The 15833-nt window shown below is 35.0% G+C and overlaps 1 protein-coding gene across 1 annotated transcript; it reads left to right on the top strand.

Annotated features, from left to right (window-relative positions):
* Positions 1 to 4106: 4106 nt before the first annotated feature.
* On the top strand, positions 4107 to 6854 carry LOC149550183 (alpha-humulene synthase-like). Its single transcript, XM_089795037.1, has 9 exons — positions 4107 to 4217; positions 4304 to 4494; positions 4632 to 4747; positions 4848 to 5062; positions 5157 to 5248; positions 5356 to 5445; positions 5717 to 6074; positions 6211 to 6462; positions 6558 to 6854. The coding sequence occupies exons 1-9, from the start codon at positions 4107 to 4109 to the stop codon at positions 6852 to 6854; spliced, it is 1722 nt and encodes a 573-aa protein (XP_089651163.1).
* The last annotated feature ends 8979 nt before the right edge of the window (positions 6855 to 15833 follow it).

Below are 15833 nucleotides of genomic sequence, written 5' to 3' on the forward strand. Positions count from 1 at the left end.
TGTTGTTCGATGTGATGAATCTTCTTCTCAACGAAAGTGGATGTTTTCTCTACCTCCTTCAAATATGGAAATGGCTCATTTATTTTGGCTAGGAGAACATCACCTGAAGGAACCAATGGCAGGCATCCTAAACATGTTTAGAGTGATTCTATACCCTGTGGAGCCTCGTATTGCATGATCAAAAGAAATTGCGTATACCATGCTCTCTTCTAGTATTTAGGGATACTTGGGATGATACATCCACATGATATTGGGTGCCATTTAATTGAACACCTTATCTTATTCACCTATGGATGTAATGTAGGTTTAGGTGTGAATAAGATAATTACCTAGCTAGCTCACTATTGAGTCATGTTCACATACTTATTTGTGTCCTAGGAATACCTCTAAAAGCATTAGGTCTAATGTGATCTTATATTATCTTAACTTTGCATTCCCTTCTTAATTCCTTGATCATTTAATCGTTGCCATGTTAGTTGTCTCGTGCCATAGGAGTGAAACACACGTGTCATCATATTTTCTAATCATACCTCTTGACCTTTCGTGTGTAGATGCAAGCAAACATATTCACATTTAGTGTGATGTAATGTCCAATATCAATCTAATCCATCGTTAAAAGAATCATTTTGAATTTTAAGGTGATCCTAGAGGATTGAGCTCATAAATGAATCCAACACCATTGACTTTCTCAGGGCCTCTATTAGTTTTCTACAAAAATTTGGAGAAATTAGTATGAATGCCATAAAAAAAAATCAGAAAAAGTTTTTTTCTGGTGACCACAAAAGTACAACACTGCGCCAACTGATGCAATCAGAAGTCTAAGCTTAATAAGTGCTGAAAATTTCTTACGTAAATATTGATATGAAAATCTTGCAAGCTAGTGACCCATATTTGATGCCTCACATTATGTGTCCCACAGTACATATCCTAATCAAGTTCTGTGTCAATAGGATAACCTAGTCAAAATTTATGACCCTACAAAGTCCCTTCATCACAATTCTACTAAATGTTTTCCGCGCCAAGTCGGAACTTTTGTTTATTGCCCGAGTTTCTCTTATTGCAATGTTTAGGGATATTTCTCAACATGTTGGATATCTTCATCCCCTATTATTCCAAACACGAATATGTCATCCAGATAGACCAAAATAAGCGGCAGAGAAAGGTCGAAAAATGTCATTCTTTGTCCTCAAGGAAGTGGTAGAGACAGTAGTCAACCCAAAAGGTATTACTATCCATTCAAATAGTTCATCCTTGGTTTTAAGAGTAATTACCTAGACATCTAAATGCTATGTGTATGACCGACCCTGTCTCTTTGCATTGAATCGTTGGTAATAGAGAAGGTCCATTTTGAGATATAAAATGCATACACTATGTTTTGTAGTAATGAGAGACTATTTTGAGATATTAAATGCCTACACCATGTTTTATAGTAATGAGAGAAGTAATTAATGTAGGACATTCCCTAGCTCCCTAGCACTTTCATTATCCAATTTCATAAAATATTGCATTGCCTAGACTTTTAGATGCAACGATGCTTTACATGTGTGGTTGTCCCAAAAAATGCATCACGCACATCTAATAGTGACACATTATAGGTCTCCTCATCGTTGAATGGTTTGTGGAAATTTAAGATAACCTCTATTTAGAAGACGGAGTGTGCAAGAAAGAAACATGGGAGATTTTTATGACGACAGTATAAATAGATTCTTGAAAAATATTAAGGGAAGTGGCAAGGATGTGTCCAAAAAAGTTAATCAATAGCTAGAAAGATGGAAGAGGCAATCTGCGGAGTTAGAACAAAGCTTTCGAGAAAACCTATTGCACAAGTCATTCTGATTAAATGTGAAATTCGGAGGTTCCCTCAAATCAATCAAAAATGGGCTTACCCATTTTAAATCTTTCTTTTCCTAGAGATTGAGAACCCAAATGCTAGGGTTGAAAACATGGAAACAACAAGAAATTGCCTAAATGCTAGGCTTGAAAACATTGAACCTTTCTTTTCCTACAGATCGAGAACCTAAGTTTTGCTAGGGTTGAAAACATGGAAACTTTAGATTAACATGTATTATAATAAAAATTTATGGCCAGTCTCCTCACATTTCATGTAATTGTGGATTTGTTTTCTCTACTAGTGAATGTGGCATGATAATCAATACTTTGCTAAATGAAAATGATGAATTAGATGTATTGACTTCATATTATAAATTAAAAGATTATAACTAAGTTTGAAATCAAAGTTTCTAGAAAAGGTGCTATTTTAAATGGCCAAATCATCCAAAGTGGAGAAATCTGGTCAAAGAAAATTGTCAAGCTTCAAAAAACTCTAATATTTATTTGATGCACATGTGTCAACATCCAACAGACCACAACAATTGAGTGGTCTAGATATCTTAAATGTGATTAAAACTACAATTTCCACATACTATATTTAATTATAATTCTATGTTCACGGTGTAGTTTGTAATATCGAGAAATGTGAGAAGACTCAGAAGCAAAATCTGTACTCAATCATTCTTCTATTACATCTGTCACTCAATTCTGACTCTATTGGCTCCAACGCTACTCTGCATTTCTAAGACAAGGACAGTGTGGGATGGGGGGACATGTTTCAAAGATTATGAATGTTTTTGCCAATTTTAGAGAGAGATTACAAAATATATAGGGAAATTTTAAATGTTCGAGAGAAAACATGGATAAAGAATATATATACATATATGACGTGATTTCACCTTAGTTGTCACGGTCTCTTATTTCCTTGTCTATATAAGGAGGCACATCTACACTATACTCATTCATCATCTATTGTAATAAGCTATTATTACATCATTAACGAGAATATAGTTTGTTCTTATCCTTTTTGTCTCTCTTTCTTTTGTACTGTTCAATAACCTCTAAATATTCGATTGTTGTCGAGGGACAAATATTACATGGTATCAAAGCCCTTGGATTGCCACTACATAGTCACCTTAGAGAGATCTTCGTACATTGTTGATTGGCATTCTTGTTGATCTCAGGACCGTTGATTTGAACGATTTTCCTGTGCAAAAATCAAAGCCTTACGCTATATTTAGAAGGCTCTTCTGAGGATTCTTCGCCATAAATTCATGCATATCAAGAAAAAGTTGAATCTAGAGCTTCTAAATTCCCCACAACCATGGGTCGTGTGGAGGCAAGTCACTAGGTATTTTTCTTACTTAGCATTTAATTCCATTTTTGTTTTCCTCTTTTTTGAGTTTTTTAATTTTAACAAAACCAAAAAAAGTTAATTAAATAGGGTAGAGAGTTGTCTTTTTTATTTCAATTCTTTTTAAAAATATTATATTTCGATACTTGTACCTTTTAGTTGACATGTGCTTGTCATGGGATTTCATATTTTAATTGAATTGTTTTAACTATATTTATTAAATAAATTCATAATCAAGAGTTTGTTTATTATTATTTTTCTTATTCAGATTACAAATGAAACAAACAATCTACATTTTATAACATATCTCAGTAGTTGCAAATTTAATCGATCAACAAACACGTGGTATAAACGAAATTATAAGTTTGACAACAAATACTTGGTATAAACGAAATTATGAGTTTGACATTACGTAGTTTATTAAAACCATAACCAAATGAAACAATTATAATTATAATAATAATGAACTCGTGATCAGTCAAATATTCTATCATCAAATCTGTTATTTTTAATATATTGGCTGTCCACAACGAGCATGTTGAAAAGCTAGACAAAATATTTTAATTTTTGAAGGCATTCGTAATGTTGAGTATGATTTCCAATGCATATGCACGTGAGCAATCAGATGGAGTGGCATTTGGAAAGCCAAAAGCATTTCATATTTCCCACGCCTCTCAGGGAAACTTCGACCACCTCCTTGACCTGTGAGGAATACATATATATTTGTGTATTATTTTAATCATTAGCATTGTTAGACACAAGAGAAACACGAGGCTGAAAATTCAAGGCTGGGACTTGGCAGTGGCAGTATAAATAGCAGCGATCGGAAGCAGTAAACATTGAGCATTAAGCATTCAGCATTCAGCATTCAGCTTGTAAAAATCTGTCCAGTTTTGGATATTGGATATTTGGATTAGAGAGCATGTGTATTTTGAAGGGAGAGCAGAGTTCGGTGGAAACAGTTCCAGAAAAATCATTAAATCTGTGGGATGATGAGTTTGTGCAATCTATGGAAACACCATACTATCTATGGGTATGATCTCCGTTTCATTAATTCCTACATATTATTCTTCTTCTCCACGCATAATACTCATTGATACTCGTTGATATATTTTTCAGGCATCTGAATACCGTGAGCGTGTTGACACACTGGTTAAACAAGTCAAAATCTTGTTCAAAGAGACGCAGATCAGTGGAGGTGGAGACGGCGATCTAATCCATCGCCTTCAAATGGTCGATGCATTGCAATGTCTGGGAATAGATCGATATTTTCAGGCTGAAATAAAAGCGGCTCTTGATTTCGTTTACGGGTCTGTACTTCAAATCATATTCCCTCTTACAAGCATTAACGTTAGAAAGTGTGTTAAAATCCTCTCTTGTTAAATTTAGATTTGGTTTGTTAAAACTAAAATACCAAGTGTTAAAATTGTGTATTAAATGGATGCAGCTGTTGGGATGCAAGTGCCGGGATAGGATTAGGCTGCGAAAGCGCTACAAAGGATTTGAATGCCACGGCTTTGGGACTCAGAGTGCTTCGACTCTTTCGTTATGATGTGTCCGCAGGTACCCATATGAATAATTCGTAATTCGTGATTCTTTTATGGATCTAGTAACCTATAAGCCAATTTCAAATCACTAATTATTGATTGTGCATTGAAAAAAGACGTATTCGACAACTTCGAGGACAATAAAGGGCACTTCATTTCCCGTGGTGATGAGCAACACATGATCACAAGTATGATCAACCTCTTAAGAGCTTCAAGCATGTCATTTCTTGGAGAGGCGGTCATGGAAGACGCTAAAGTCTTCAGCTCTGCTTATCTTAGACAATTATTAGACAAATCTCAAGATATAGAGCACGACAGTTTTCTGAAAGAGGTAATGAATTTGTCGATTGTTTTTCAAGCCATGAAGCTACACAAACTTTATGCTTTATACTGATTACAATTTCGGCTCCTCTTCGATTATGTAGGCTGAATACGCCCTCCAATATCAATGGCCTTCCACTTTCTCTCGATGGGAGGCACGAAGTTATATAGAGATATATGAATTGGATGTTTCCAGGTAAGAGCTGCTGCGCAATGTTATCATACAAATTACTTTTTCCGGGTTACAAATATCATAATTCTAATTTTTTAAATTTTTTACTTATACATTTCTCTATTTTTCAGGTTGAAGGACAAAATCGTTTTAGACTTGGCCAAATTGGATTTCAATATATTGCAATATATATACAAAATGGAAACGAAGAAACTTTCCAGGTAATTATTAGATAACAGCATTATATTTCCTACGGTTTAACAGAAACCATATCTCCTACAAAATCCACGCCATAACAATCTACATCCCAGTTTGTACCATACTTTGTCGTGTCACTTGTTAAGTCAATTAGTGGTCTTCATATTAGACCTTCCAACCATATGAGGCGCTATTAATCATCTCACTTTTTCAAATTGGGATGGTCGTTTGTGTTTTGATTCCAATTCAACTGGAAATTAAAGTACAAATTAATTTGATTATTTTTCATTGCAGTTGGTGGCAAAATTCTGGAGTCTCGAAATTGATTGCAGTGAGGGAGCGCTCAATTGAATATTATCTGTTGGCAGTTAGTGCTGTTGATAACGCAGAGTTTGGTAGCAGCAGAATAGCTTTGGCCAAAGCAGCAACTCTCGTCTCTCTGTTAGATGATCTTTTCGATGATTACTTGACACTTGAGCAAGTTGAACTCGTTACCAAGGCTATCGTTCAAGGTTGGAACATTTCCATCATACAAAGTATTCCAGACAATTACAAGAGAATTGTGGCATTTATTTTCAAAACATTACGTGAATTGACAAGTGAGGCAACTCAAATCCAAGGACGTGACATGATGCAGTTCATTACAAAAGCGGTATGCATACTTGCCCTAAATAAGTTCTAGTTGAAATTATAATCTTATCTTAATTCATACGTTATGTAGAAATGGGGTAGTATTACAAGAAACATTTATTTTTATTTCCGTATTTAATATGAATATTTTGTTTCAGTGGGCCGAATACGCTGAAGCTAGTTTAAAGACGGCGCAATGGAAAGAAGGTCAATATGTTCCAAACTATAATGAGTACATAAAGGTTGCCTCGACGACCGGAGCAAGTGGACTATTATCATTGCACCCCATCCTCCTAGCAGTTCCTGGTTTGGAAGATGATGATATCGAGAAAATATTTCTCAATAAATCAAGATTCTATGAGCTCGTATGGTTGACCGGGCGCTTAGTTGATGATGTTCATGACTTTGAGGTTTGTCTGCTTACATCTTAATTTGAAAATTAAATGCACGCGTACAACTTTCAAATCGTGATTACAATATTAACTTTTTCTATATGCTTATGAAGGACGACAAGCTCCATGGACAAACAGCGTCGGCAATTTCTTCATATATGAAGGATCATCCTGAATGTTCAGAAGAAGAGGCATTAGCTCATATCAATAGCCTTTATTTCCAACTTCTTACAGAACTAACAGGGGAATATTTAAATCCCAACAAAGTGTTACCCAAACGGGATGATTTTTACTTCAATCTCGGGAGAGGAGTTCAAAGCTTTTACGTATTTGGAGATGGATTTTCATACCATGATATGGGAGTCAAGCAACGAGTGTTCAAAGTCCTTTTTGATCTAGTTAAAGTTTAGAAAAGATTAGTGACACCATCATCTGGATGCCAAAGTATAAATTTATTGTACAGCTGTCCAAGTTGTTGATCTTAATCTATTAAGATTTTGTGCTCTCGTTGTGGGGGCCCAAATTCGGTTCCCCATAAGTACATCTTAGCTGGGATTTGTCTTCCATGGCTTCCTTCTATTGTCGGGGTGCTTTCTAAATAAAAGCGGATTTCGTTGAAGAGTTCACTCTCGGGTTTATTCTAATGTGTTTTTATCATAATTCATATTCAGTTGGGGGAAACAAATTCTATATTTCTACTCCGCTTTTCCAATATTCTCTCGGCACGACACTTTATCAGTGTTTTAAACTCAGAGTGGCATGGAATACCACTTTTAACAAAATGTTGAAATCGATATCCGATGAAAGTATTTTATAATTGCCACTATATTTCAAGTACCAAAATCTATCTGATGCTGGAGAAGTTTACATAAAACATATTACCACGTTAGTAATTTATGTCATAAATTACAATATGTATGGTTATGAATCCAATCATGCAATACACCTTTTTGAATGCATTCCACGCGTGAACTTTATTCTTTTTCTATGAATGTCTACCTTTCACAGTCGGTCACAAGTTGCACTAAAATAATATATTTCTTAAAACCCTTCTTTGAGATTGGCTAAGTCATAAGTCACAATATGTATGGTTATGAATTTAATCATGCAATACACCTTTCTAAATGCATTCCACGTGTGAACTTTATTTTTTCTACGAACGTCTACTTTTAAAAGATGGTCACAAGTTGCCCTAAAATAATGCATTTCTTAAAACCCTTCTTTGAGATTGGCTAAGTCAATTTCCGGGTTACATATATCATAATTTGATATCGAGAAAATATTTCTCAATAAATCAAGATTCTATGAGCTCTTATGGTTGACCGGCCGCTTAGTTGATGATGTTCATGACTTTCAGGTCTGTCTTCTTACATTTTAATTTGAAAATCAAATACATATAACTTTTAAATCGTGAGTACAATATTAACCTTTTCTTATATGCTTATGAAGGATGACAAGCTCCATGGACAAACAGCGTCCGCAATTTCTTCATATATGAAGGATCATCCTGAATGTTCAGAAGAAGATGCATTAGCTCATATCAATAGCCTTTATTTTCGACTTCTTACTGAATTAACAGGAGAATATTTATATCCCAGCAAAGTGTTACCCAAACGGGATGATTTTTACTTCAATCCTGGGAGAGGAGTTCAAAGCTTTTGCGTATATGTAGATGGCTTTTCATAACATGATACGGGAGTCAAGCAACGAGTGTTCAAAGTTCTTTTTGATCTAGTTAAAGTTTAGAAAAGATTAGTGACACCGTCATCTGGATGCCAAACTATAAATTTATGGTACAGCTGTCCAACTTGTCGATCTTAATCTATTAAGATTTTGTGTTCTCATTGTGGAGGCCCAAATTGGATTCCCCATAAGTACATCTTAGCTGGGATTTATCTTCCATGGCTTCCTTCTATTGGCGGGGTGCTTTCTAAATAAAAGCGGATTTCATTGAAGAGTTGACTATCGAGTTTATTCTAATTTGTTTTTATCAAAAATCATATTCAGTTGGGGGGAAAAATCTATATTTCTACTCCCTTTTTCCAGTATTCTCACGGCACGACACTTTATCATTGTTTTAAACTCAGAGTGGCATGGAATACCACTTTTAACAAAATGTTGAAATCGATATCTGATGACAGTATTGTTTAATTGTCACTATATTTCAAGTACCAAATCCATCTCGTGCTGGAGAAGCTTACATGAAACATATTAGCACGTTAATAATTCATGCCATAAATTACAATGTGTATGGTTATGAATAATCATACAATACACCTTTTTGAATGCATTCGACACGTGAACTTTATTTTTTCTATGAATGTCTACTTTTTACAGTTGGTCACAAGTTGCACTAAAATAATATATTTCTTAAAACCCTTCTTTGAGATTGGCTAAGTTAATATCCATATTGCTTGAACAAGGGAGAATTGTACGTCTATGCACCTTCACCGTTCACCTCTATCATGTTGAATAGCTGAATATTCTCCACGGTTCAAGAAATGACTTTTGTCACCGTATTGGTGCATATAGATCCTCTCTATTCTTTATTACCATAAGTTTTGAATCAATAGCGTCCAACACTATTTGTTCTTAATTAAAGTAAAGCTCTAGATTAACAACGTTATCTTGAGCATGATTTAAAATTAAGATAAATTTATACATTAGCAATGTTTTCTTCACCAACTCTGAGGTGAGATTAATGTTGATGATTGCTACGTGGGGTTGGTTGATCATTCAAAACAAGGCTAAGTTTCAAATTTAATGTTGATAACAACTCTTGCATGAAAATGCATGGAAAGTCCCCTCTATCTAGAATGTGGAGCAAACAAGAAAGGATGATGTGACATGGGAAATTTTATGAACACGGTGTAAACCGCTTCTCGGAAGGCAAGGACGTGTCAAAATAATTTAGCAATAGCTGGAAAAAAGGAAGAGCCAATCTGGGGAGTTCAAACGAAGGTCTCGAGGAACTTATTGCACAAGTGCTTGGGATTAGAGGTGAAATTAGGAAGCTCCCTCGACTCCATCAAAAAATAGCTTACCAATATTAAATCTTTCTTTTCCCAACGATCGAGAACCCAAATGTTAAGGTTGAAAACATGGAAATGACAGATGATTATCTAGGTTGTGCAAGAAGCAAGGAACGAATCAAAAGACTTAAGGGTGAGAGAGAGAATTTGATCACAATTAATAGAGGCATGGTGCATAATGCATTGTGGAGGTGGTTCTTCTATCAAGAAACATCGAGAAAAGAAGAAAAGAAAAGGCATTGTTAGGACAAATGAAGGAAGGACTTGGGGAAAGGCTATCGAAAGCCTTCTCTGATGGGATCAAGAGCTAAAGGACCTGGTAGATGACGGGGCTATACCTCTTAAAGCGCCCTTGTTTTTTCTCTTGATTGTGTCTTTTCTTATTTGGTATTTTTGCTTTTCTGTAACTAGTGATGTTTATACTTCTTTTTAATGTAAATTCTCTATGAGCTTTTTGATGCTCCATGGGATTGACCTCCGACCCCTATTGCTTTTTTTGAAGGATGGTTTTTTAGATTTGCAAGTTTAACGGTTTTGGGACCCTTTTGCAATTCACTTAAGCAAAAATAATGCCTCCTTGAACGAGATCTCAAATTGGATAATGGTCATCTCAATGTGCTATATTCTATCCTGAAATTATAGATGATCTATAACAGCTTAGGAGATTTTAATGTCACAATAGAATGTGGCTCCAAGATTTCATTCTATGACAAGCATAAGTAAAATATTTTGAATTCGGGCTACTTCACTCTCCACTCTATTTTCTGCAACACATGAGGCCAACAACATACTCTATCTTTCCCAGATGATGTAATGAGGCTTGACCCAAGTCGAAAACAAAACATAAAATGGATTCTTTTCTCGTCTATATGAACACTTCAATCTGAATCTATTAGGAAGACCAGATAAATTGAGGACTTCTAACCATAGTGGATGTTATATGTTGACTTGTTCTCGGAATGTGTAACAAAACATCTTTTTGAGGCATGTTAGGTCGCAAAATTGCACTTGAGTCAAGCTCTTAAATAGATCACAGGGTTGATTCATACTTCAAAATTATAACTTAGATCTCTCAATGGACTCTAGGAAATTTGTGTTTAAATTTACCAAAACTGGTAACTGCTATAATGATGTTGATACTGACTAACATATGTGAGTCAAGATCAGACAGTTGTAATTGAAGGAGAAAGCATGAACGTAATTATTAGATTGATAAATCGGCTAAAACTAAACATTCCATTATATTAAAAAGTACAATATTTGATCCACTTTATACTACAATCAGGTATGAGTAAGCAATTTCCAAAATAAGGGCAACTACATAGAATGTAGGCATGCAACTCCCAGCAGCTAAAAGTATAAATAAAAGAAAAACAAAGTGCATGGGAAATGCCAAGTACATTGTGAGTCAAATATTTCTTAACAATATTGGAGATATGTATATGGAGCAATAAAGCCAATCTCTAAAAGAGCAAGTGCTGAAATTGAAGTATTTGAAGAGACTTTGAATTTGACTAAATGGAAAAAGAAGTGTGCCATGGGGGGGAAAATTACATGTTAAAAAAAAAATTGGGAGGATAATCAAGTGTGCTTGGGGAGTGTAAAGTGAAGTATTTCTTCAAACTATTGCTGAATTATGTCGTACAATAATCATGTCCATCATAATCTTATACAAAAGATCGTAATAGTCTTTTACTTTAGCCGTGAAAAGTGAACTGGGAAAGTCAAAATGAGTCAATAACATGGTCTTGCATTAACTAAGTATGGCATCACCATCTGGTATGGTAATAAGTTATATTTTACAATAAAATTGACATAAAACTGAGGTATGGAGCCTCTGAAATAAGGGGGAATTTGTTTATTCTTGGGTTTCGTGTGGGTTCAATCAGATGCTTTGTTCCATGCGCTCGATAAGATTTTCTCTAGCATAGCTACAATAAGAGAATTGACACAATTAATTGACATCATACACGTCGCCCCCTGAACGTTTGCCACTGGCTCTAGCTCGATTAATGGGCCGTTCAATGCATGAAAAGAGCATGCTCTCATGGCAGGATTTTTTAAATAAAATCTTAAGATCTTTACAACCGGATTGGGAAGTTTGTATTAGCAATAAATGGGAGGTTCCAAAAACCTGATTATGAATTAAGTTCATTTAATTATAGTCATTAATACCTTGTTGTCTTTCGAAATAAAATAATTCCAAATTCCAAATTTAATTATTGGTCATACATACTAGTTCTACCAATAGATGACACTTTCAACCTTCTCCACCATGAGATATTTATTTCAATAAAAAAAGGTTGTTGGACGCTTAAAATTTGTAATACTGGTGTTGAGCATTGCAATTTCTTTAGTTACACAAGGGCTCATTGTTTCTCTTCTATCCATTAATGAATTTTTTTTCTGCTCCTCCTCTGAGTATTTGGTTCATAGTTCTTGCAACAAATGATAATGTAGACTTACAAACCACATGATAGAGTGCAATTAGTTATCCTTTTTAACTCTTCACGTGAACATAGATAATATAATCAACTTTAAAAGATAAGGTATCCTTTGTATTTGCATCTACATGCTTAATATTCTCAGCAATTGTTGACGTATCACGTTGAAAATAATTTGTATCCCTGTGAATGATTGTGAATAAATTTAAAAACCGTTCCCAACAACCTTCCCTCGCATATGTTGTGGCCTAGAAAATCGAGTGTGATGTCTCTACAATGGTTCCCTCCAGTATCTCGTCTTGGTGATGAAGCCAAATATTGGCATCAATCTAAGAGTGATGGCATGTTTGAAATTCTTTTTATGTTGCTCATTATGCTCTTGGATGGTATGCAAAAGTACATGTTGAGCTCGTTACAGAATTAACAGAATTAACAGGAGAATATTTAAATCCCACCAAAGTGTTGCCCAAACAGGATGATTTTTACTTAAATCTTGGGAGACGAGTTCAAAGCTTTTACGTATTTGGAGATGGCTTTTCATACCATGATACGTGAGTCAAGAAACGAGTGTTCAAAGTTCTTTTTGATCTAGTTAAAGTCTAAAAAGGATTAGTGACACCGTCATCTGGATGCCAAACTATAAATTTATTGTACAGCTGTCCAAGTTGTCGATCTTAATCTATTAAGATTTTGTGTTCTCGTTGTGGAGGCCCAAATTTGATTCCCCGTAAGTACATCTTAGCTAGGATTTATCTTCCATGGCTTCCTTCTATTGTCGTGGTGTCTTCTAAATAAAAGAGGATTTCATTGAGGATATGACTCTCGAGTTTATTCTAATGTCTTTTTATCATAATTCATATTCAGTTGGGGGGGAAAAAATCCATATTTCTACTCCGTTTTTCCAATATTCTCAAGGCACGACACTTTATCACTGTTTTATATTCAGAGTGGCATGGAATACCACTTTTAGCAAAATGTTGAAATCGACATCTGATGACAGTATTGTTTAATTGCCATTATATTTCAAGTACCAAATCTATCTCATGCTGGTGAAGTTTACATGAAACATATTACCGCGTTAATAATTCATGTCATAAATTACAATATGTATGGTTATGAATAATCATACAATACACCTTTTTGAATGCATTCGACATATGAACTTTATTTTTTCTACGAATGTGTACTTTTTACAGTTGGTCACAAGTTGCAATAAAATAATATATTTCTTAAAACCCTTCTTTGAGATTCGCTAAGTCAATATCCATATTGTTTGGACAAGGGAAAACCATACATCTATGCACCTTCACCGTTCACCTCTATCATGTCGAATAGTTGAATATTCTTCGCAGTTCATGAAATGACTTTTGTCACAGTATTGGTGCATATAGATGCTCCCTATTATTTATTACCACAAGTTTTGAATTAATAGCGTCCAACACTATCTGTTCTTAATTAAGATAAAGCTCTACATTAATAATGTTATCTTGAGCATGATTTAAAATTAAGATAAATTAACACGTTAGCAATGTTTTCTTGAGCAAGTCTGAGTCCATATTAATGTTGATGATTGCTATGTGGGGTTGGTTGATCATTCAGAACAAGGCTAAGTCTCAAATTTAACGTTGACAACAGCTCTTGCATGCCAATGCATGGAAAGTCCCCTCTATTTAGAATGCGGAGCAAACAAGAGAGGATGATGTGACATGGGAAATTTTATGAACACGGTGTAAATCGCTTCCTGGAAGACAGTAAGGGATGTGGCAAGGACGTGTCAAAATAATTTATCAATAGCTGAAAAAAAGGAAGAGTCAATCTGGGGAGTTCAAATGGAGGTCTCGAGGAACTTATTACACAATTCCTTGGGATTAGAGGTGAAATTAGGAAGCTCCCTCAACTCGAACAAAAATTAGCTTACCAATATTAAATCTTTCTTTTCCTAACGATCGATAACCCAAATGTTAGGGTTGAAAACATGAAAATGAAAAATGATTTTCTAGGTTGTGCAACAAGCAAGGAACGAATCAAAAGGCTTAAGGGTGAGATAGAGAATTCGATCACAATTAATAGAGGCATGGTGCATAAATGCATTGTGGAGGTGGTTCTTCTATCAAGAAACATCGAGAAAAGAAGAAAAGAAAAGGCATTGTTAGGACAAATGTGGGAAGGACCTGGGGAAAGGCTATCGATAGCCTTCTCTGGTGGGATCGAGAGCTAAAGGACCTGGTAGATGACAAAGCTATCCCTCTTAAAGCGCCCTTGTTTTTTCTCTTGATTGTGTCTTTTCTTATTTGGTATTTTTGCTTTTCTATAACTAGTGATCTTTATACTTTTGTTAATGTAAATTCTCTATGAGCTTTTTGATGCTCCGTGGGATCGACCTCCGACCCCTATTGCTTTTTTTGAAGGATGGTTTTTGAGATTTGCAAGTTTGACGGTTTTGGGTCCCTTTTGCAATTCACTCAAGAAAAATAATGTCTCCTTGAACAAGATCTCAAATTGGATAATGGTCATCTCAATGTGCTATATTCTATCCTAAAATTATAGATGATCTTTAACATTTTAGGAGATTTTAATGTCACAATAGATTGTGGATCCAAGATTTCATGCTATCACAAGCATAAGTAATTTTTTTTGAATTTGAGCTACTTCACTCTCGGATCTATTTTCTGCAGCGCATGAAGCCAACAACATACTCTATCTCTCCCCGAAGATGTAATGAGGCTTGACCCAAGTTGAAAACAAAACATCCAATGAATTCTTTTCTCGTCTATACGAACACTTCAATCTGAATCTATCAAGAAGAAAAAATAAATCGAGGACTTCTAACCATAGTGGATGTTATATGTTGACGTGTTCTCGAAATGTGTAAAGAAACATCTTTTTGAGGCATGTTAGGTCGCAAAATTGCACTTCAGTCAAGCTCTTAAATGGATCATAGGGTTGATTCATACTTCAAAATTATAACTTAGATCTCTCAATGGACTCTAGGAAATTCGTGTTTAAATTTACCAAAACTGGTAACTGCTATAATGTTATTGATGCTCGTTGACATATGTGAGTCAAGATTCGACAGTTGTAATTGAAAGAGAAAGCATAAACGTAACTTATTAGATTGATGAATGGGCGAAAACTAAATATTCCATTATTGCATTATATTAAAACGTACAATATTAGATCCACTCTATACTACAATCAGGTATGAGTAAGCAACTTCCAGAATAAGAGCAACTACATAGAACGCAGGCATGCAACTCCCAACATCTAAAAGCATAAATAAAAGAAAAACGAAGTGCATGGGCAATGCCAAGTACATTGTGAGTCAAATATTTCTTAACAGTATTGGAGATACGTATATGGAGCAATAAAGCCAGTATCTAAAAGAACAAGTGTTGAAATTGAAATATTTTAAGAGACTTTGAATTTGACTAAATGGAAAAAGAACTATGGCATGGCGGGGGGGGAGAAATTACATGTTAAAAAGAAGATTGGGAGGATAATCAAGTGTGCTTGGGGAGCGTAAAGTGAAGTATTTATTCAGACTATTGCTGAATTATGTCGTACAATAATCATGTTCATCATAATCTTATACAAAAGATCGTAACAGTCTTTTACTTTAGCCATGAAAAGTGAATTGGGAAAGTCAAAATGAGTCAATAACATGGTCTTGCATTAACTAAGTATGGCATCGCCATTCGGTAAGGTAATAAATTATATTTTACATTAAAATCGACATAAAACAGAGGCATGGAGCCTCTGAAATAAGGGGGATTTGTTTATTCTTGGGTTTCGTGTGGGTTCAATCAGATGCTTTGTTCCATGTGCTCAATAAGATTTTCTCTAGCATAGCTACAATAAGATAATTGACACAATTAATTGATACCATACATGTAGCCCCATGAACGTTTGCCAC

This window comes from Cupressus sempervirens, chromosome 7 (assembly GCF_028749045.1).
Source record: "Cupressus sempervirens isolate cs-2001-9-10 chromosome 7, ASM2874904v1, whole genome shotgun sequence".
NCBI classification, from domain to species: Eukaryota; Viridiplantae; Streptophyta; class Pinopsida; order Cupressales; family Cupressaceae; genus Cupressus; species Cupressus sempervirens.